The sequence below is a fragment of the Pleurodeles waltl genome, chromosome 4_2, assembly GCF_031143425.1.
Source record: "Pleurodeles waltl isolate 20211129_DDA chromosome 4_2, aPleWal1.hap1.20221129, whole genome shotgun sequence".
In the NCBI taxonomy this organism is placed as follows: domain Eukaryota; kingdom Metazoa; phylum Chordata; class Amphibia; order Caudata; family Salamandridae; genus Pleurodeles; species Pleurodeles waltl.
Window position 1 is genome coordinate 888,133,856 of NC_090443.1, and position 24,732 is coordinate 888,158,587.

Genomic DNA, 24,732 nt, shown 5'->3' on the forward strand with positions numbered 1-24,732 from the left:
CAATGAAAACTTAATGATAATAATCTCAATATTAGTTTAACTTACAATATTAGTAAGGTGCAATGGTCTTAATGTATGAATTATTTACTCCCCTTTTTATTTCCACTGTTTGTATAACTTTTGTTATGTGTAGTCCTATTTCTATGTTTATATTCAAGGGGTATTTAACTAAATGTACACTGGTGGTATGTTACACGTGATCAAGGCTGCTAGACAGCCGAAACGCGTAGTGTGTGAAATAAATTACTCTATTTGAGTTCTGGGATTTCCCGAGTGTGCGTTCTTCCTTGGAAGCTTCTTCATTGTTTATATATATATATATATATATATATATATATATATATATATATATATATATATATATATATATGCAAGATATGTATTAGGCCCTTGGCTTAGTAGCATTTCACAGTCATTATGTATAAAAAGGAACAAACTCAGAGTCAACCAGTCAAAACACACCATCCTCTAGAACCCTCCGGTGAGGAACTGCCTTCCCCCAGATTTTCCACCGCACGTCGTGCTTAGGAGTGTCCCCTGAGCTCTGCTCCGTTTTTTTCTCTCAGAGAGTTATTCAGAGGATTTTGGATTAATTTCTTCAATATTTTCTTTAACTAGTTGCTTCAAACTGACAACCATGTCAGAGACGCCCAAAAAAGGGGCTTTTCAGATCTTGTAATACATGTATGAAAAAGAGATTACATGTAGATGACCCCCATGAGGACTGTATATACTGTCTCTACCCTAACCACAAAACTAGAGACTGCAAGGTATGTAGAAAATGTTCTACTAAGACATTAAAGGACAGAGAAGGTTGTCTCCTTCTCTGGCTACAAAAGTTGAAGGCCAGAGACAATTCGATCTCAGATGAGGTCAGTGCCTCATCTTCTATGTCTGTCACCAAAACGCCTATAAAAAGACATAGTGAGCCATCGACGTCCAAAGAACCTCCAAACAAGGTACCTAAAAAGTTATCTGAGGGCTCTGCAAAAAATCGTTGCCCTTCCAGGAAACATCTGGTGCAGGCTGACAGACTAGACGGGTCAGGTTCCCTCTTAAAATCTAAGAAGCAACCCTTCTCTGAGCCCCCAAACCCGCCTCTGCTGATCAAACATGCATTGAAAAAAACCAGGATCAGCACCGTCAACAGCACCATCGTTGACAATATCCTCGTCGAAGGCTCTGGTATCAACAGTAACCTCATTATGTCTGCTGAGTGAATCAACTGAGTCCTCGTCGACGATGCTATCATCTTCATTAGCGGTGCGTCCCATATCGTCACAGCAACCTCACTCTTCGTCGGCGCTTCACACCTCGTTGACGATCCTACCGGCGACTACCTCGTTGACAGAGCTCCCATCCACGGCCCCACCGTCGACGGTGCCACCAGAGACGACGCCTCCATCGACGGGGTTGCCAATGACGTTGCCGTCGACAACAATGCTGCTCTTGTCGACGACCACACCAATACAAAGACCGTCTACCGTTTACTCGTCTACAGACCACATATCTTTTAAAAAGATATCAAAACATAATTTGACCCCATCCATTACATCCCCAAGTATGGTATCCAGGTTATTGCCATCACACCTTTTGGATGAGGAAGATGGGATGTTTGGAGCGGCTAGAAGCACCTCTCAGTTACGAGTTAAATGTCAGGAATACTCTGACAATGATCCTTATTATGACCACTATTACGAACAGCCGCCTCATAAGCAGCAATAGGGCCTAGTGTCCTTACCTTCCGGTCTGGTATTGGATCTCCAAGCTATGTAGGTACCCTACAGAGAACGTATTCCGGACAATGCCTGCAAATGTTCCACAACCAGTGATTCCCATCATTCCACCTGCACCTCCGCAACCTCATCAACCACAGGTGCTTGCTTAGCCCTTAACCACAGGGCTTCCCTTAGGCTGTACATCCACCGGCACAAACTTCTTCAGATGACGAGGCTGAAAACTGCGAGATTCGTTCATTACAAGATGAGTGGGATGAATATATACTTCAAGCATCTGTCTTTCCTGTACCACCATCGGTGGAATCCCGTCCGGAGGATATAGGTCCTTTCCAAAATCTTTTGGAATGGGCGGGCACACGTTTTGAGCTTCAAATGCCTGCAGCTCAACAAGACTGTTTCCTGTATGATTTTAAAGAATCCCACAGGAAAACCATCAGAGCCATTCCAATAATAGACCACGTTTGTAATCAAGGTTTAAAGATAATGTGTAACCCTGCAACAGTACTGGCAGTGCTGCCTAAATTGGATACAAATATAACTCTACAGATGATGCTCCTGCATGCCTTTCAGGTCATCCAAAGCCATATTCCATAATATCACAAGCAGTGCAACGGCGCTCCAGTAACCCTTCCGCGCCTGTAACCACACCGCCATATAAGGAAGGTAGACACCTGGATAATATCGGAAAACACTTCTCCTCAATGTCTCCCATTGTTGTGCGAGTTGCAAATTCCCTAGCGCTCCTTGGCAGGTATGATAGACGACTCTGATCTGACATAAGTCATCTTGAAAGCTGGGATCATGTTAAACAAGGGAGCAATCGAAGAAATACCTTATTCACAAAGGGGGAGAGGCTTCTACTCCAGTTTTTTCCTAATTCGAAAAAAGTCTTGTCTATGAAGGCCAATCCTCCATAGACAAGTACCTAAAGAAACAATCTTTCTGCACGGTAACATTGAAAGATGTCTTAGCACTCCTCAACAGAACGGATTATATGGCATCCCTAGACCTTCAAGATGCCTAATTCCATATACCCATTCACCCAAACCACAGGACGTTTCTACGATTCTGGGTAGCAAGCAGACATTTCCAATTCAAGGTGCTTGCCTTTGGGCTGAAATCCGCACCCATGATCTTCACCAAATGTTTAGCCCCGGTCGCAGCTTACCTAAGACGCAACCGCCACCAGATTTTTCCCTTCCTCGACGACTGGTTGATAAAGGCTCCGGACATTCTCTCCTCTTGCAGGTCCGTCAAAGCGACCTTGCGTCTCTTCAAAGACTTAGGCTTCACTCTCAACCAAGACAAGTTGCAGCTCCTCCCATCAACAAGAATATCGTTCCTGGGCGCTATACTGGACACAGAAAAAAACAAAGCCTACCCAACTTTCGAAAGACAAGACAAGCTGATCACACTAGCGAGAAGAATACAACAAAGAAAGTTTCTATCTGTCCAACGCTACAAATCATTACTGGTAATGATGTAATCTTGTAAAAACCTTGTTCCACATTGTTGCGTTCACCTGACGATATACTGCAGATAACTCCACAAATGATAGCTTCTCACTACTGGTGGACAGTACCGGCACATGTTTCCAAAGGAGTGCATTTTTTAGCTCGGATTCCTCCGCTAACCGTAATGACCGATGCATCAATGGTTGGATGGGGCGCATGCCTCCAAGACCTTCAAATAAGTGGCAAGTGGCCCCCTTCTCACCGTTCTCTTCATATCAACCTCCTAGAACTCAGGGCAGTATTCTTAGCATTGCAAGCCTTCCTTCTGAGAATTAGGGGATCAGCAGTGCTTGTCCGAACAGACAATACGACAGCCATGCATTACATCAACAAACAGGGAGGAACTCGCTCACAGCTACTGTCTCAGGAGGCACAAACCATTTGGACTTGGTGTATTCACCATTCAGTGCACTTAAGGGCGGAGCACGTCCCAGGCGTCCAAAATACCGTAGCAGATTCACTCAGCAGACTAAAAACATCTCCTCACGAATGGGAATTGAACCAGAAGACACTGGACAGCGTTTTCTTCCAGTGGGGCAAGCCAAACCTGGACCTGTTCGCGACCTCCCAGAACACCAAATGCCAGTATTACGCAAGCTGGCATCACCAACAAGGGTCGTGGGGGGATGCCTTTTCGATAGCATGGAATCTATGCCCACATTTTTCCTCCCATTCCTGTCCTCCAAAGAGTGATCAGCAAGATCAAGTCAGAACCCTGTTGGATAATTCTTAATGCTCCACAGTGGCCATGTCCACCTTGGTACATGGAGCTTCTTCTGCTATCTGCATGTCCACCCATCAGGTTGAAGCCGATTTCCAAGCTCCTCATCATCAACCAGGGCCAAGTGAGTCATCCGGACCCCAGGTCTCTGTTTATCGGCATGGCTCCTGAATTAAATGAATTTGGCCACTTAACATCTCTATGGATTGCAAGGACATCCTTGCCAAAGCCCGAGCTGATAGCACAAACAAAACTTATCGGCTAAAGTGGAAGTGGTTCTGTCTGTGGTGCCACTCCACCAATACGCATCCTATATCCTCCACGCCAGATGAAATCTTACCTTACTTGCTTCAATTAGCACGCTCATGCCTTGCCCATGCGTCCATCAAAGTTAATCTAGCAGACAACTCTCGATACAGGAGAATGTCAGGTAAACCATCTTTTTGGTCTAAAAGACTTGTAAAACAATTCTTGAGAGGTCTCTTGAGATCTTTCCCTCCAGTGAAAGCCCCTCCTCTGGCATGGCAGCTTAACATAGTCTTAGGACAACTGATCGAGCCCATACACAGGCTAAAGATCAAATCTCACATGGAAAGTGGTGCTTCTCCTTGCCCTAACCTCTGTGCGTAGAGTCAGCTAAATGCAAGCATTTACAGTCCAAGAACCCTTTCTGTAGTTCACACATGACCGGGTTATTCTATGCACTAATCCTAAATTTATCCCTAAGGTTCCTTCAGACTTTCATATTAATGAGCCTGTAGTACTGCGGTCATTCTTCCCTAATCCTCAAACTGCGGGAGAGAGATCTCTCCATTCGCTTGATCTTAGGAGATGCATCAAGTTTTATTTCGACAGAACAAAAACATTTTGAAAAACAAACCAGCAGTTTATAGCCTTTAGTGCTCCTAGGAAAGGATTCCCAGTAAATAAACACACCATTTACAGATGGATTGCATATGCCATACTCTTTTGCCATCAGAAAGCTGGTCGACCTTTGCAAGATAAGGTTCGTGCACATTCCACCAGAGCTGTATCCACGTCCTGTGCATTATTCTCAGGTGTATCTCTACCTGACATCTGCCGAGCCGCAATGTGAAAGATGCCAAATACTTCCTGGATGCGGAGGTGCTCCAGGACCAGCGATTGGCCAAGCGGTCCTTCAACATCTAAAGGTGAGCCATCTCATTCTTCCCACCTTCCGCTTCTTCCCTGTCACGTCACATTTTCTAAATAACGTGATTCATTTCTATTTTGTCTGGGTTTTTTTCACTAAATTGCCAAATATAAGTTATTTGAAGAGCTCATATATTTTGCTGATTTCCACATGTACCGATACTTTAAATTGAAAATGTGACAATTACTGCTTACTGTTCTGATTCAAGCATGTGAATCCATGAAAGTTCCAATATAGGATTAAGAAATAAGTTACTTACCTATAACTATGGTTCTCCAGTATTGGAAGCTTTCATAGATTCCCATGCGACCCACCCACCTCCCCTGAGGAGCTCACCTTCATTCATTCTCTCAGTTGTATCCACATTACAGCAATAGTGCTTGGAAAATCTGAGTGAAGGCAGCTTCTCGCCGGAGGGTTCTAGAGTGTGGTGTATTTTGATTGGTTGACTCAGATTTTGGTCCTTTTTTATACATAATGACTGCAATATGCTACTAACCCAAGGGCCTAATACATATCCTGTATATACATTTATTTATATATATATATATATATATATATATATACACACACACATTTAAGCAAAGCTTTTATATTACAACGGGGACTCCCATCTCGACGACAGGGAAGTATTCAAGCATGTGAATCTATGAAAGCTTCCAATACTGGAGAACCATAGTTACAGGTAAGTAACTTATTTCTTTCTTTTGTTTGCCTACTTCAGAGGCATAAATGAGCATAAATATTGGACTGCTGATCCCCCAACTTTAGATTACTTCTTGATCAAGAGGAACCTCTGCTAAGGAGAGGAACTTGATGCTTGAGGATGACTTGCCACTCTGCCTGTTGCTTTGCTGTGCTGGCCTGCTGCTTCTGCCTGAAGAGGGAAAGGACTGGACTTTGATTTCTGAAAACCTACATGTGAAGTTTCTCCAAGGACTTGGATTCAGCTTGCCCCCTGTTCTGAAGTCTGAGGGACATCAAAGTCTTCATCTACCAGTGCCTGGGCTTTTCTGCTGAGAGTCCTGACTTCAAAGTGGTGCCGAATCCAGACCCTGGGCCCTCAGAAGTGGAAGCAGGTAACCTGCGGGGTAAAATTCCTGCATCAATGTGTGCGCATCAGAAAAATCGATGCAATGTCTGTCCCGTGGCTAAAGATTTGATGCAGCGCCTCGCGGCTGGAGAATCGATGCAGTACCTGTTCTCAACGTGGACCCTTCTCACAGAGTATCAGAATTTTCCACGCATTGATCCTGGGCGTCAAAATCTGCAATATCTCTGCACGGACCTGAGGCTGCATGTCCAGAAATCGATGCATCCCTTCCCTATGAGGAAAGAATTGGCGCATCGCTTTCCTGACTGAGAAAAAAAATTGACGCAAGGCCTCAATTGCGAGTAAGGAATTGACGCATTGCTTGCGTTTGCGACGCGCGCTCACCTGTGCGGCTTTATTTTTGATGAATTTCAGATACTTTGTGCTAAAACAACACATCCATTGATTTCTATGGATTAAGACTTTTTTACCTTAAAAATTCATATCTTTGCTTGTGTATGTTGGATTTTTGTCATTTTGGTGTTGTTTTAATATTGGCTATTCTTCTAAACTGTTTTGGAGTCCTTTTTTGGTGTTTTTACTGTGCTTCTGTGTGTGTTGGTACAAATACGTTGCACATTGCCTTTGCGATAAGCCTGACTGCTTGTGCAAGCTGCTGAGGGGGTGAGCAGGGGTTATCTGAGCTGTGTACATCGCTTATCCTGACTAGAGTGAGCGTCTCTACTTGGATAGAGATAGGGTGTAAACTGCCTGCCAACTAGAGACCCCATTTCTAACAGTGGCTAAATAATTTTGGAATCAGAACAACTGAGGAAACGTAGACGTCTCCAATATTATAGCTACCAAAAAGATGAGACCTCAAACTCTTGTCTATTTGTAACTATAATGAGGATCGCTAACTGTAGAGGTGGGATGTTTGAAAAGACTTAATTTGGATTACTTTTTTCTTTTTTTATGTGTCTATAATTGGTCGCAGATGTTCCTCAACAGCCAACCACTGTACATGAAGCACTGCAGCAAAGAATGGAAAGGTACAAAACTGCAGCTGAGCAGGCAAAGGCGAGTGGAGATGAACGGAAAGCCAGAATGCATGAAAGAATAGCTAAGGTTGGTTGCCACTACTGTGCATCTTAAAATAGTATGTTTAGTTATGTTGGCAAAATGTGTAAGCACTGAACAATCTGGAGCAAGCGCTGGATCTGGGGCCAGACTGCTGCCTTTATTTCTAGATTCTCAAGTACTCTGCCAGCATTTTCAGCATGGTTGCTTATTCCTATCAATGCCCAAATCATTGGTGTATCTTACTTACTGGTACTCTCCGTTCCACTACCCCAAGTATCATGGAATGTCTGTAGTTCTGAGTTGCTGCTCTGGAACATAATTACTATTTTTTTATTCAATTATCTCTTACCTCAGTTTCTTTTTCCCCCCCAATCAAGACCATCAGACATGACTTCATAGCTGGCAGTTCTACCTCTCATATCTCTGCCTTTACAGCACCGCCTCCTATTTTTCTTCTCTTGCTACTGATAACTTGCTTCAAGGTCACTTCGCAAAAGCTGATCTGTGCATGCAGTGCTTGCAAAGCCTGGGCACTGTAAACTTACTGTGTGCTTTGCATCATACAACCTGCCAGGTTGCTTTTGAATAGGCTTTACTAGTGTATAAATACTGACCAGAGTAGTTTCAGTCACATGAAAACATCTTAATAACCTTGTCCCTGGGTTAACTTACATAAAAACTCTTGGGTGTCCTTGATGGTTTCCGAGGGTCCTGAGTCATATGGCCTTCAATGTTGACATTTGCTAAAAAATGTGCTGCTCAAAGTTGTGCCAAATGAAGTGACCCCTTCCTGGGATCAGATGTTTGTACTCTGTTGACCTGCCTGCCTCCTCAGGTCTCAGACAGTATCTCCTGGTGGGTCTATTTTTTTTCACTCTTTCTATCCTCATTTGTCAGCAAGCTTAAGTTCATGATCTTTAGTCCACTGAGGACTCCTTTCTCCAGATCAGCATGATGGAGTTAGTGTCTTCCTGCCACACAAAGGCCGCAGAGGGTTGCTTCCCATAGTCAACACCACAGATAGTTTGTATATGTCAATGCAGGATGACAGCTGCTTACATTATCTGTGATGTCTGGCCATTACTTCTTGTAGAGAGGCACTAGCGCAAGTTGGGTCTCTAGACAGTTCATCTGCTTAGATTTTTCAATCCTGAAGTGGATTTTTTTAGCACAGTGATCTGTGCACCACACTAGTGGGAGCTGAACAGTTCAGTGGTCTACCTTGTGTTGAGTATTTTGAGGACGTTGAACCACATGGTTCCTGACACAACTACATGAGTGATTTCTTTACTTCCTGGATAGGCAAAGGACTGCTGTCCCTGATGGTTTCTTTGCTTCACTGTATGGTTGACCCTTTGTGGTATTCTACACCTGTTTCTGGTTTTCAGTGTCATTGCATAGTTAAAATCGCCCCACTCTCACCTTTTCTAACTCCTGGACTGAATTTCTCACAGCAACTGGTACTTCCTCATTTCCCTTGATCATCCAGTCCCTTGCAACCTATTTCCATCTGGGATTTTCAGATAACCTGCATATTGTACAGGCTGCCAGAAGAAATCGTATCACAGTCCAACCATAGCCTTAGTGGCTGAGGTTTTGCCATTGGAGCTTAATGAAGGACTTCAGTCTGCCTTCTTATGTGTTAGATTTGTTTCACTCCCACTTGAATAGTTTGGGAAATCAAGTGAAATGTTAGAGATTTTACATAGTAACTGGTAGCTAAAAAGGAATTTTCTTGCAAAGTGTTGTGGTAAATATGCAGGGTTTATTGAATGCTTACTCTCCTGTTTGCTGACCAAACCCTTCCTGGGTCCCTGTTGTGCTCTTTACAGTAGTGGTCTGTATAGACTTTTGCCCAACAATGCCCTTCAACTGGCAACCTGAAAAGGTGTGTGTTATGCAGCGTTCATGTCTACTGACAATGTTTTCAAGCTTCAGGCTCTTTCTTTATTTCTAACTTTCATTGGATTTAAAAAAATACTAACAGCAAACGTACCTTATGTAGCAACGGCTACAAAATATACATCACAACAAATTAGGTGTATGCTAATAATGTTTGTTGCTTTCAAACCTCTTGGACCCCATTTGTTATCTCACTCTGGAAGTCCCCATTGGAGAAACACGTGATGCTCCCCCACATCCAGCCCTCTTCCATGCTGGACTTTGTCTGAGGCTGAAGAGTGGTAGAAGAAATCATGAAGTGGAAAGGGGAGGGGAGGGAAATGGGTGAGATAACACGGAGATTGGCCAGGATGATGCAAGGGTAGAAATATAAATAGGTACGAAACTGCCTTAGCCTTTGAGGGATTGTTAACGTAGCAGCTGTCAGTCTTCTACAGTGGTCACTCCTCAGCAAATTCATTGGCACCCAGGGAGACATGCCTTATGCAGTCTGGTATCAACAGTTGAAGTCAGGTCATAGGTCTCTCAGAAGTGATATCCTCTCACTTGTTCCTTGGATAGCAGCTTCTAACATAATATAGCCCATGGAGGAGTGTTCCCCTCTGGTAACAAGGCAAGGAAATTAGAGGGGTGCATAGTGCTCTAAATGAGGCATCTCTTGCCTGGGGTCATCACACTGAGGTTTTTTGAGTATAATTATCTTTGCTCGCAAGCTCTTCAACCCCTAGTGAGAGTAGTATGCATTGCATCCTTTGCAGTTCCATTATTTGGGAGAGATCCGTATTAAAAAATAGAGTTGTTTCCATTTTATTTGTGGCTTGCCTGTATGTCACACTGCCTGTAGTATTGTCTATGACCTGTCCTCATTTTCTCCACTTTTGGTGAAGACGATGTACACCAGAAATATTGATTTATACCAGAAGTCACTTCTTACAGTGGTATCTAGAACTTGTCCTCTGTCCATGCGATGATGCACTTATCCGGATTTGAACCTTCATCTCTTGAAGAGATTCCTAACATCTGAAGGTTTCTGGTCTGTGAGCATTCTATAAATTCTCAAGCCCTTGCTCTGAGGCACCTGGACGCCTCTGAGACTCTCACAAGCTCTGCTTTAGCTATTTGTTTTGACTTTGAACATTCTTTCTATTGTCGGAAAGGGCCTGAATAGACTTCTTCAATTGCAATACAAGCATACTGATGTCAAGACAGGTCCAGCAGTACATCAAACTTAAAATTTGGCAAGGAGTATTTTCTTCTGGTCTATATCAACCTGTTGAAACCATCAGGGTAGTAGCCCTGAAGTGTCTCAAATGCAGGCTGACTCTTATCCACTTGATTTTTTCTCTGCTTGTTAGGCTGCTTCTTAAGCATAGACAGATCTCTGATCTACATATATAGTCAAGGTACGTAGATGTGAAATTAAGAATAGTAAATCTAAATTTACCTATGAATACGTAACATCACCATATTATGGTAGTCAATATTTTGGATACACTATTTTGGCAGAACAATATTTAAAACCTGTTATATTGGTCGAAAACCATTTTGAAAAGGATTTTATGATCACTACCATGCTCACAAACAATATCTTGAAAGTTTCAGTTCTTCAGCATTAAATCTTTCATAGATTCACATGCTTGTTCTATAGCATTATAAAGCACGATATGATGAAAAAAACCTCAAACTGTGTCCCTGTAGTAGTATCTTACCTCAGTGAAAAACACACAAACATCAACCAATGATATGAGAGTGTTTCTAGCCTCACCCATGATAGCAGACTGAATGCAAACCAACTGCCTGCAGCTCAACTCCTAGAGGACAGAAGTACTGGTCTTCAGCAATAAGACCTCCCCAAGGAACTCCACCTGTTGGCCGTTGGAGCTAGGACCAACACCCACAGACCACACTAGAAATCTAGATATCATCCTAGATGACAAGCTCAACATGATGGCTCAAGTTAAAACAGTGTGCACCTCCTGCCTCCACTTCCTACGCATGCTGCGAAAAATGTTCAAATGGTTATCTCAGAACACCAGACGGACAGTCACACAACTATTCATCACTAGCAGACTGGACTATGCCAACACTTTATACACCAGAATCTCCAAACAACTCCTACACAGACTTCAGACCTTCCACAACACCGCTGCAGGACTCATACATGAACTCCCACACTGCATCAACATTATACCACACTTCTGAAAGCTTTGCTGGCTCCCCAATAACAAGTGCAGCCAATTCAAACTTGTCACAAACATGTACAAAGCCCTACACAACACAGGACCAGAATACCTGAACAACCACATGCACTTTCACCAACCCACCAGACACCTACAGTCTGATTAACCCTCACTCACACACATTCCACTGAAAAGAAAAATTGGAGTCTGCTCGTTCTTCTACATCGCACCCAAAACATGGAATGACCTCCCTCGACATATCAGAGTCTTCTTCTCTCTTCTTGAGCTCCTCTTCATATAATAACCCCTCCCAGAGATCATCTCACCTCTGATTTCTAGCACAAGAGTAAAAGTTATCATAATAACCAGAAAATCTAGGCGAGCCTCTCTGAAGGATACCAATGCTAAGAACTGTAGTTATAGATAAGTTACTTTTTCCTTTCTAGCATTTGGTCTTTTATATATTCATGTACTTGAACCAGAGTAGTGTGTAGCATGAACAATTCACACACACAAATTTCACATTTAAGTGTGGGTGTATATATATATACATATATATATATATGCACACACACACTTGGGGAGTGAGACCACGTGCCCATTTGGGCTCAGGAAGCAGAGCCATGCACTCCCTCACCTAATATAAATATGTTTGACCCAGAGCCTCTTAAGGCTTGGGTTAGAGGGCCAATGCACTTACTGTCTGTGGGAGGTTGGCTGAAGGCGATACCTGGCTGGGATTGGCTACCTATGGAGGGTCGGTTCAGGGACAATTGGCCAATCGCACACAGCAGATCGCAAAAGGCCTTATGCACCGTGGGCTTGCCTTCTTGCAAGGGGTTGGCTGCAGAGACAATCCTCCGCTGTGCACAGCAGGGTTGACTTTATATATTGTAACATAATATTACTTTGCGTTAAAAAAACTAAAAAAACAACTAGAAATTCACTGAAAAAGCAAGGGTTAGAGTGACGTTATCGTTGGGTGTGGTAAAAAAGATCTGATTTTGTTTAAAAAAAAAAAACCTTAGCAATGGCAAAAATGATGTCATAGAACGACATGACTGATATAATATTGAGGTCATAAGCTTTGCATGGCGAGGACACAAGTTATAGTTATCTTTGCTAACTATAAGTGGTGAATTTCTGTGTTTTATGTTTAGTGCAAAACTTTAATGTTGTCACTGACATATTCACCAAACTATAGCATCACTTTAATCTTTGTTTTTTTCAGTGAATTTATAAAGTTTTTTAAAAACTTTTTATAACACCTAACTATAACGTTAATTTAGCCTTTGTTTTTTCCAGTGAATATCTAGCTTTTTTCAATACAAAGTTATATTTTATGAATATGTAAAGACAACCCCCCTCTGTGCATGGCCAAAACCGTATGTTTTTTTTTTAAAGGGAGGGGGTCGACGTGACTCCCTCCCCAAAACTTACTAGATTCTGAAGACCCTACCCCAAGTATTTTTTTTCTTTTTTAAAGGGTGAGTGGACCAAGTGGCCACTCTCAACAAGGCTTATTAGACCCTAGGGATCCCAATCCCCCAGGCCGCCTTTGTTTATTAAAGGGGAGGGGACACATGGCTCCCCTACCCAAGTTTATTAGGCCTTGGTGACCCGATCCTTCAGGGCTTTTTTTGATTATTAAAGGCGAGGGCCTCATGGCTTTCCCTCCCCTAGCCTTATTAGGCCCTGGTGGGCCCCATTCCCCAGGGTCTCTTTCGTAATGTAAGAGGAGGAGGTGCACTTTGCCCTCTCCCTGAGACTTATTAGGCCCTCGGACCCCATTGCCCAGGGCTGCATTTTTTTAATTAAAGCAGCATTGCCCCCATCCCTCGGGATCACCACAAAAATAAAAGGGGAAGGGGCTGCAGAGCCCCTTTTCCCAAACCTTTTCAGGCCCTGGGGATCCAATCTTTTGAAGGCACACCACGAGGAGAGCCCCAAACCTCCGTGGCCCCAGCCGGCTCCCCGCATTCAGCTGAAGCTGACATTGCTCCCGCCCTCAGGGAGCAGCTACTAATGCTACTCTCTGAGCAGGAGCAGAATTTTGATCTGCCTCCCTGCCTGCCTCAATGCGGACAGGAAGACCGATCAAAAGCCTGCTCCCAGGTGTCGGGAGCATTTTTAAAGCTCCTGCCGGCTAGACTTTGTGCTTGCTCCTGCTTGGTGGGAAATTCAGAAATGCTCCTGTGAAGCCAGAGCAAAAACAGATTTCCGTGTCTGGGTTGGTGCAGGTAGGGAAACAGTGATGTCCCGGGGTGGGCTTCCCGAGACACAGCATAAGAGCCAGTCCGTGGGGATGGGGTGCCCATTTTTAGAAATGTTGGCGCTGGAGGTGGTCTCCCCGGAGCCTCTCATGGCATGGGGGAAATAAGGGGGCGCCCTTAACCTCTCCCCATATACATTAATTCCCCGGCACTGGGCTTCCTGGGGCCTGTCATGGTTCGGGGAGGGGGACCGACAGGCCCCGCTCTCCTTTATTATTGAAATCGGCCCTGGGGAATGGCGATCTCCTGGGCCTCTGGAGGCTAGTGGAGGGGGGCACTTGGCCCCCCTGCCCGCTTATACAAATTTCAGCCCCAGTGGGTGGGCTCCCCAGGGCCTTTAATGGTGCGGAGGACATGCCCCCTTTCCCCGTATTGAATACGGCCAGGAGGTGGGCTCCTGAGGGCCTATAATTAATTAATGCGGCCTGGCCGCAATTTTGTTTTTTTCGTGCCGAATCTGTGGGAGGCCAGCGGGATTGCAGCAATTTTTGCCCCGTTAATATTACTTTTAATTTTTACTTCAGGCAGGGCACTAAGCTCCCTTGTCCAGAAATGGCTATCCACAACTCTTTTCTGATGTTACTGACAGTCAATAGAGTCAGACTCCCACGGGAGGGAGATGGCCCAAGGGACACAAAGCTCCCTGGGCCAATCGGAACACTTTATTTTTTAATGGGGGCTCCCATGAGAATCTCTCGAGCCTCTCGCAGACCAGATATACAACTATTTTTTAACCTTAATTCCTCAAAAACTACTGAATGAATTTACACCAAATCACAAAAAGCACACTCTGCGGATCAAAGTCTAGCTTCCTGCCAAATTTGGTGTAATTATGCAGTTTTTTGCTGTTGACCTTCTTAAAGAAGTCCATGAAAAATGCATTGGGATTTAGCGTTTTGCCCCCTTCTCCCTTTTTTTCTCTGCCCCTCAGACGGATCACCCCAAGATTCATCGAACGGGGCCAAAGTTATTAGCAACAAAATACATGCTTTTCTTATAGAACAGCTGAAAACCAGTGGTTTTATTATATATATATATATTTCAAGGAAGTACTGTTGAGGCTGCCGCACCTACAGTGAGCAGTCAATTGTCCCTGTAAGGGATCTCACTTCTTTCCTACGGCAGAACTCATTTGTCTCCCCCATCTAGCTGGAAATTCCCTGCTTCGATAAAGGGAAGCCTTTCAGTAGATTTGAGATGTAACCAGAAACGTTTCAGACTTTCTAAAATATTTTGTCCTCTCAAGGTAAACTTGAGGCATCTTTGTACATTTAGTGAATGTTGTGCTCTTTCTGCTGCATCCACGATGTTTCGGAATTAAGCATTTAGTAAAATAGGTTCTAAATGGTTCATTTGGGTAGATATATTGTGGATTCGTTTGTAAAATAACATTGTCCTTCGTGAATTGAAGGCAAGACCCTCTGATTGTTGAGCAGTTTTCAGTGAGAGATATCTGATATGAGCTCTATGGATTGGGTAGATAGGATTCTCATTAGCTGGCAAAATACTATGATGAGCCCCATTTTGTTAGTGGAATGCTTGAAGAAGGACCCATTCTTAGGAGACCTTTTATAAACTATTTTATCTCTCTTTGAGGTGTAAAGATGGCTGCCCTGGAGACTGACCATATCTGGTTGTGGCAGCAAGGTGAAGTTTAACTTTAATGGAGCCTTGTCTCACGCCCAAATTAGCCAACTCTAACAGGTAAAGCAGTAGTTGATGTAGTTGAATTGACAAGGGATGCAGACCCTTTGATGAACACCAAACACAAACGTTTTCCATCTGACTGCATACGTTTTAATAGTAGCTAGTACCCTGGCCTGTGCTGGCATGTTTCTGTAGTCCACAGTAATACCTACAATCTGTAATTCATTGAATTCCTGAGCCAGGCCGATAATTTCAGAGATCCTGGGTTGTGATGCAGGACTTGTCCTTGTCACCTAGAGAGAAGGTCTGGCTGTGATCCATATGAGATGGGTGATCGTTCTTCTGTATTTAGAAGGTAAGTGAACTACTATTGTGTTGGCCAGGTTAAAACAATCAAGATTATCCAGTATTGGATCTTTCATAAATTCACATGCTTGATTCATCCCCGTCGTCGAAGTGGGAGTCCCACGGTACATGGAAAGCAATAAACAACAAAAACATTTCCCATAGGCTATAATGCTAATCAAGTGACTCATATAGCCTGTCTTTGTCCTTTTGTGAATGGACCCAAACTTGGCTCCTTGCCAATCGGGCACCAGCACCCTCTAGAATATTCTCCGGAGAGGCTCTTTCCCTCAGATTTTCTACCGCACATCGTGTGAAGGGAGTCTCCCTGAGCTGTGCTCAGTTTTCTACTTCTGACAGGAAGATTTTTTCTCAGAAAACTCTGAAAATGTCGGATTCTTCCAGGAAATGCCTTTTCCGCCCTTGTGAGACCTGTGGCAAGAAAAGGCTGCATGTGGATGATCCACATAAAGACTGTTTATACTGCTTATATCCAGTCCACCAGGTGAAAGACTGCAAGATATGCCGCACTTTCTCTGCGAAGACCCTCAGCGACAGAGATACCCTGTTGACATGGTTACAGGCAAAATCCTGTACTTCAGGTGAGGAGAGGGAGCCAGAAAAGCCTCATAAAAGGTCCAGATCTGAGGAATCCAGGAAACGTCAAAACATGCATTATAAAGAAGGTGCTAAGGGCGAACAAGGCTCAATTTCATCTGAGCCATCCTCTTCTCGTTGAAAGAAGGAGTCATCACACTGTTCTCCTTCATATGAGCCTTCCACCTCTAGAAAGGTATCTCTCAAATTTAAGTTGACAACAATGGCACTTCCGTCGATGACAGTGACAACGGTTTTCACATCTACCGTCTCCACCGCCCCGTTGACGAGACCGTCGTCAAAAGCTCCTATTCCTTCAGTTATACCACCGTTGACGAAGGCTCATCCAGAAAAAGACTTTGTCTCTGAAGGTAATGTCAACACCATCGTCGACGAGACAACTGTCGTTGATAGCATCCGAGAAGTTGCTGAGAATACCGTCGACGAGAGTACAGTCGGCGACACCACCGTCTGCGAAATTACCGTCGACGAGAGTCCCGTCGACGACACCACCGTCGACGAGACCGTCGTTGATGGAGAAATCATCTACAACATCAGTTCCATTGACAGGACCATCGTCGTTGACACCATCGACGATGCCAATGGCCGCTGTAACCCAGGATGTATTTCCTATTTCTTCTGGGTCTCCTGATCTTCATGCTACAGTTAAAATTAAAGCGATGTCCAGGTCTACAATATATCCACAGGATACTTCACCAAGTAAGGTAACAACCTTGCTGCCTAGTCATCTTCTGGACTGGGAAGAGTCCGATGAGGGCCCATTTGGTGATGCACACAGCCCATCCCAGTTGCATGTTAAGTATCAAGAGGATGATGATGAGTACGATCAATACCAACCTTATTATTCTCATCAAAGACGCTATTACGAACCTCTGCATCAGCCAAGAGACACTGTACAGCTACCTGCCTCCTTGATTCAGGACTTGCAGTCAATGTTGCAAGATTACAGGGGGAAGTTCCCAACTGCAGCAGAGGAACAACCGCCTCCTCCAACATCTCCTGTTACACCAAGGAGTGCACTTCCACCTCCAGCAACTCCCAGGCTGACACCGCAGTCTACATTAGCCCCCCCCTTCCCCCCCCCCAAGAAGATGTCTCTTTTCCGGGGATGAAGGAGAAGGAGAAATTTCAACACCATAACATCCTAGTGATGAATGGGACGATTAGTTAACCCCTACTCCTTCTCCACCACCTCCTCGTCCTTCAGATTCTCCACCAGAGGATATAGGTGGGTTTCACAACTTGATGGATAGGGCGGCCACACCATATCACTTGCCAACGTCGGTCTCACAATCAGAATGCTTCCTCCATAACTTCAAGGAACAAGCAAGAAAGTCTGTGAGGACTATTCCTATTATAGACTTCATTTGGAGTGAGGGTATCAAGATCATGCAGAACCCAGCGACTGTTCCACCAGTCCCACAGAAGCTTGACAAGAAGTAAAAGGCGACACAGGACTCTCCAGTGTATTTGATACGGCATCCAAGAACGGATTCCGTCATCTCCCAAGCGGCCCAAAGCCGTTCTATGAACCCGTCAACTTCTATATCTACCCCTTCTGATAGGGAAGGAAGTCGCTATGATCGCCAGATGTGGTCTGATATGAATGCCTTATTAGATCTCATTCCTGAGAACAAGCAGTCGGAGGCACGGAAGATCCTTCAGGAAGGAGAGCGTACGTCTGAGGAGATAATTGACTGTGCCCTGGACATAGCTTCCAGGGGTTTTCGTTAGCGGGAGCGGCTGTATTACGCCGCCAAGGTTGGTTAAAAGCGACCTCTTTCAGACCAGAGGTACAGTCCAGAATGCTAGACAAGCCATACAATGGAGAGTCTCTCTTTGGCAAACATGTAGATGACGCATTCGAGGTCATAAGGCTGACACGGACACTGCCCGGTCCCTGGGTACTTTGCAGTACCGAAAGCGTCCCTTTCGGGGAGCAAGAGGTAGGGGTTTTTCAACATTTTGAGGCTCCTACCATAGGCAGTATCAACAGCCTCAATATAGACCGGCCTATCAGCAGCATTATAGGCAACCATCCACAGCTTCCTATGTTAGAGAAGGCGGGAGGAGAAAACAGAGTTCCCAAGCCCGGGATCAACCTCGCAAGCAGTGATTCTTGCCTGGCACCGGCTACGCTTCCACAGTATTCGCAGGGCCATCAGGTGGGAGCGAACATCTTCAATTACCTTCAGAATTGGAAAAGCATAACATCAGACAAATGGGTGCTGCATATAGTGGCTCGAGGTCATACGCTGGAATTTATACAAAAACCACCACACCATCTGCCAGGACAATCCAAACCACTTCATCTTCACTTGCTTCAGCAGGAGGTTTTCCTAATGCTCGCCAAAGGAGCAATAGAAGAGATTCCGGTGCAGCACAGAGGGCTCAGGTTAGTTCAGGGGAATGGAGGCCAATCCTAGACCTCAGGAAGTTGAACAAGATTCTAAGGAAGCAATCCTTTGGTATGATCACACTGTTGGATATCCCGCACCTTTTGATCCCTGGAGATTACATGACAACAATGGATCTCCAGGATGCTTATTTCCACATACTGATACATGTAAAGCATCGCAAATATCTCCGCTTCACTGTGGCCGGTGCCCATTATCAATTCAAGTTCCTCCCATTCGGCTTGAATAAATGTTCACAAAATGTCTTTCCCCAGTAGCAGGCTTTCTCCGCAAGAGGGGTTTTCAGGTCTTCCCATACCTGGACGACTGGCTGATAAAAGCCCCTACATCGCAGCTAGCGTCCAAGGCTACTAATGTCTGCCTAGAACTATTTCACAACTTAGGTCTAATGGTAAACTTCCAGAAATCAGTCACTCTTCCCACACGGAGGATAGTCTTTTTGGGTGCAGAACTCGACACCATCAAGAGCAAAGCATATCTCACACAGGCAAGGCAGCAGAAACTAACCAACATGGCTGTCAGAATCTCAAGAAGAAAGTCCGTTTCAGTACGAGTGTTCAAGACGCTTCTAGGCAGGATCTCCTTATCCATCATTCTAGTCCACCTAGCAAGGTTGAAAATTGAGACCATTGCAAGAGGAGTTACAGCTGCAGTGGACCCAATCTCAAGGATCCTGAGGATTTAATAAATGTTACACCGAGGATAGTAGAGACATTGCGATGGTGGTCTCAGACCAACCGTCTTTCTCAAGAGTTGACCTTTCTCACTCCAATGACAGACTTCATTATCACAACGGACGCTTCATTGGAGGGTTGGGGAGGTCATCTACAGGACGTGCATTCAAGGGGATGGTCTGATGCTCAAAGAAGAATGCACATAAATCTGTTGGAGTTAAAAGCAATTTTTCTCACTCTCAAGGCGTTCCTTCCACGGATTGCAGGTTCGTCTGTCTTGGTCCGTACAGACAACACAACAAGCATGTTCTATATCAAAAGCAAGGAGCAACAAGATCTCTGTCCCTCTCAAGAGAAGCTCAATCTCTCTGGGACTGACTCACGCTGCACAACATTTGCCTGAGAGTGGAGCACCTGCCAGGTGCCAACAACGTCCTGGCGGACTCTCTCAGCACGACGGACGACAACTGCCACGAATGGGAACTTGACCAGAAGGACGGCCCTGGGTCAATTTGCCACCAATCAGAATGCCAAATGCCAATTCTACGCCAGTCGATACCCACTCCCGGAGTCGTGGGGGAATACTCTTTCGATGAGATGGTCCAGGATCTAATTCCCAGGCTTCTGAGGAAGATGAAGTCAGAGAGTTGCATGATCATACTCATATCGCCAAAGTGGCCCAGACAGTATTGGTACATGGAGCTCCTGCTCCTGTCGGTGACCAATCCCATACGTCTTCCCTGCAAGCACGACCTTCTCACGAAGAGTCAAAGTCAGATTCTTCATCTAGATCCAGCATCTCTGCAATTGCACGCATGGCTCCTGAGTTCCATTAGTTCCAGGGTATGAACATTGGTGAGGAATGCAAACTGATTCCGTTCAGGGCATGAGCTGACAGTACAAATAGGATGTACAGACTCAAATAGAAGAAATTTTGTGTCTGGTGCCTGCAGAACAATTTCCATCCGTTAACAATTGGGCCGGAGCAAATTCTCTCATACCTTCTCACCCTTTCAAAGGCTGGGCTATGTCACGCATCTGTTAAGATCCATCTGGCAGCTATATCTTCTTATAGACGCTCGGCGGATATTCCCTCACTTGGCTCATCCAGATTTATCAAGCAGTTCATGAAGGGCCTGTTTTGTACTTTTCCTGCAGTACGTCCACCTCCGCCACAGTGGCATCTATATATAGTTCTGTCTCAGTTAATGAAAGCCCCAGTCGAACCTATTCACAGAGCGGAACTGAAATACATCACATGGAAGGTGGCAACTCTACTTGCTCTTACATCCACGAGAAGAGTCAGCGATATGCAGGCCTTTACCACCAAGGAACCCTACCTTATCTTTTCAGACAACTTTGTTCTTCTTAGAACGAACCCGAGATACATTCTAAGGTGCCCTCATCCTTTCACTTGAACGAGCCAGTAATATTAAGAACCTTTTTCCCGAATCCATCAACAATCGCAGAAAAGACTCTTCACTCTTTAGACATCAAGAGATGCTTGAAATTATACCTTCAGCGTACTAAGCAGCTCCGGAAGACAGATCAGCTGCTAGTCTCATATGCTCAAGGACGGCAAGGGACAGGAGTGACTAAGGCTACCATAGCACGGTGGATTGCATCCACCATTCAGTTTTGCCACACAAAAGCGGGAAAACCATTGACTAGGCGCCCAAGAGCGCACTCCACAAGAGCAGTCTCCACATCGGCTGCTTTGTTTCAAGAGATTACTTTGGATAAGATATGTCAGGCTGCAACGTGGAAGACTACACACTCTTTTGCGCAGCACTACTCTTTGGAATCGTCACAAAGAACTGATTCCCTTGTTGGACAGGCGGATTACAATGCTCACACCCACCATCCACTGTGGGCTTATTAGGAGTACTGCTGGCTATTCAGATTCAAGCATGTGAATTTATGAAAGATCAAATACTGGATAAGAAAACAAGTTACTTGCCTGTAACTACAGTTATCCAGTATTGGTAGTTTTCATAAATTCACATCCGACCCACCCTTCTCCTCTTGGAGGCTAGCATTTCCTTCTCATGACATAGTCTTCACTCTTGTGCTAGAAATTCTGAGGGAAAGAGCCTCTCTGGAGAGTATTCTAGAGGGTGCTGGTGCCTGATTGGCCAGGAGCCAAGTTTGGGTCCTTTCACAAAAGAACAAAGATAGGCTGTATGAGTCATTTGGTTAGCATTATAGCCTATGAGAATTTGATTTGTTGTTTATTGCTTTTCATGTACTGTGGACTCCCACTTCAATGACGGGGATGATTCAAGCATGTGAATTTATGAAAGATACCAACACTGGATAACTGTAGTTACAGGTAAGTAACTTGTTTTCTTATCCAGCAAGGTTCCAGATTCAGCTTTGCTGAGCCGTAAGGAAAGTGGGGAAAAATCATATATATATGTCCTGGATCATGCTATCACAAATGCATCCCCTTTGATCCTTTATGTGGAGTCCTACTTCCGTTATAGTGGTTTTCTTGTTTGTTTATGTGGCAGGGAGGTTGATCTTTTCAGGCATACTGTCCTTTATCTTGCTATTTAGAGTTACTGTGGGACTTCTACCTCAGTGACAGGGAATGATTCAAGCATGTGAATCTATGATATCAATACTGGAGAACTGTAATACATTTTTTGTTTTGAGCAAGATCTGTAGTTGGGTTTCCTCTCATAAGATAAAATTGCTCTTGTTTTCCTATGAGAGAAGAGAGAGATCCTTGGCATTTGTGAACAGCATATTACAGTCTTCACAATGATTGTGATCATTGTTATTGATCATTGTTATTGCATTAAACTTCTGATAGAGACTTCTAACCACAGATTCCTCACTTAGAATATTCCCCAGGTGACTGGATCCTGAAAATCTTGAGTAGTATCTCTGTGCGCTGGGAGGTAGTGTCGATCGGCTCCACATCGGCATTGTCTGCGATGGATTTGACATTGAGGTGCCCGTATAAGCGCCACCCTGGCACTCTGACATCAGTTCTTTTCTTTCTGCACCAACAGAACAGATCCAGACAGCTACCTTGGTCATTTTTTACCTCTTTTTTTCAACTTTTGGTCGAGTCTGTTTTTTTTTTTATTTTTTTTTATTTATTTTTTTAGAATTGCTCCCAGTGGGTTTAAGCCATGTGTAGAATGTCATCCACAGATGTTTGTTCCTAACCCACGCTTGGTTTCCTGGGGTTAGGCAGTGACCCCAAGGCCTCCTCTGACTGTGAGTCCATGAATTCAAAGATCATTTGTGTGCTGGTGTTGAAGCTTCTGCTGGCATGACAGAAGGAGGCTCTGTGCCAATCCTGGTCCAGCACCCATGGGAGAATGCAAGGCCATTCTTTGGGGCGATCCTCTTCATGGTCCAAGACCTCGTCTTCCAAGTCGAGTAGATGAGTAGCAGTAGAAGAAGAAGTCTAAGCATTCTTTAGTTTCCCTGTCCAAATGCCATGCGTCTACCCCCTTCTGTCCCTGGATCCCGCACTCCCCCTGAAGAGCCAGTGTCTGGGCCTGCTCTGTGCTACCCCAAGTTCCGAGGAGCTGTATTCCTGCCGGTGGGCTCACCCTGGACACCAGCCAGAGCTTCTGGATCTGCTACTGGATCTGGACTTATGCAGTCACTGGTGCCTTCTTTCGCCTGGCTCCTTCCATTCCGGCGCCGCTCGATGATATGCCCATTGTCATTCCAGACTTCAAATCAGTGCTGTTCAGTGTTAATATGATCACCCTTCCAGGCCATTCCTAACCCTGGACCAACCCTTCCTTACTGAAAGGGGAGATGAGAAGGACAGGTTTGGTCCCCTGGAAGAGGAGCCTTAGCCACCTGAAAACTGGCATGAGGAACTGTGTGATGCCAGTGGCCTGGACACTTTACCCTACTCTGGCATGCTTGCCCCTCCGTGCCCTGCATTGGAGGAAGGCACATCCTCCTCCAACCATGATGCGAAGGACAGCAGAGGTCCTTGACCGTAAGCTGCCTGTTGTTGAGGTCAAGTTAACCAGATACAGGGTGCTATACAGTGTCTGGATGAGGTGCTTCATTGTGGAGCCGGTTTGACTGAAGTGCGGCTGCCCTTTAATAAAGCACTTTCCAACATTCTCATCAGGGCCTGAGCCAAACCTTGCACAGAGGCTACAGTGCATAGCATGATTGCCCAAAACCACTGCCTTTCCCTAGGAGGTCCAGCATTCCCAGAGAGTCTAGTTGTGCAGGTCTCAACGTCCAAGATCAGTCCAAATGTGTTTCCTTTGACTTCACCAGACAGGGTATCCAAGAGCCTGGACACCTTTGGGTAGCCTATTTTCTCTTCCACAAACCTAGCTTTGCAGTTGGTGAACACCGCTTACCTCTTGGGCCAACATTCCCATGTGTTGTGGGATTCGGTTGCACAGCAGCTTCCTGAGACCTGAGAAATCCCTAACTAGCCCTGGTTGACACCCAGGCGACTGCTAAGTTTTCCATCAGATGTGGGCTGGATAGAGCCCTGACTTCTATGGTGGCTCTGCATCCCCATGCCTGGTTGCTGTTCACTAGATTCTCAGGGAATCATCCTTGATCCACATGCTCTTTGACGGCTATCATTTATTTGGCGACAAGGCTGACACAGCTCTCAAACACTTTTGAGAGAGCTGGATTACCACTAGGTCCCTTGTTCTTTCCTTGTCTGCCTGGTCCCAACAGCATTCCTTTTGCCTCTCCCATGGTTGTGGTTGGGGTACATACGTGCGTCCACAGTGCTAGCCATACCTGCTAGTCCAACACACTAACCAGTCATTTTGTGAGCGGAGTCGGAGATCCCAAAGAAGATTATGAGCCAGACACAGTGTGCTGTCCAGTTCCCCAGCCCTCAGGCAGACACCAAGGGGGTCATTCCAACTTTGACGGGCGGCGGAGGCCGCCCGCCAAAGTTCCCCCAACAGAATACCGCTACGCGGTCAGAAGACCGCTGCGGTTATTCTGTGTTTCCCGCTGGGCTGGCGGGTGACCGCCAGAAGGCCGCCCGCCAGCCCAGCGGGAAACCCCTTCCCACGAGGAAGCCGGCTCCGAATGGAGCCGGCGGAGTGGGAAGGGTGCGACGGGTGCAGTAGCACCCGTCGCGAATTTCAGTGTCTGCTAAGCAGACACTGAAATTCAAAGTGGGGCCCTCTTACGGGGGCCCCTGCAGTGCCCATGCCATTGGCATGGGCAATGCAGGGGCCCCCAGGGGCCCCACGACACCCCCCACCGCCATCCTGTTCCTGGCGGTCGAAACCGCCAGGAACAGGATGGCGGTGAGGGGGTCGGAATCCCCATGGCGGCGCAGCAAGCTGTGCCGCCATGGAGGATTCAGCAGGGCAGCGGAAAACCGGCGGGACACCGCCGGTTTTCCTGTTCTGACCGCGGCCATGCCGCCGCAGTCAGAAA

At 45.4% G+C, this 24,732-nt stretch overlaps 1 protein-coding gene across 1 annotated transcript in view; it reads left to right on the top strand.

Annotated features, from left to right (window-relative positions):
- CC2D1B (coiled-coil and C2 domain containing 1B) overlaps positions 1 to 24,732 on the top strand; it is a 637,449-nt gene that overhangs the window by 250,356 nt on the left and 362,361 nt on the right. The window contains exon 11 of the mRNA XM_069232670.1: positions 7,179 to 7,309. Within this exon, the coding sequence (XP_069088771.1) occupies positions 7,179 to 7,309 (131 nt within the window). The remainder of the gene's footprint in view (positions 1 to 7,178; positions 7,310 to 24,732) is intronic.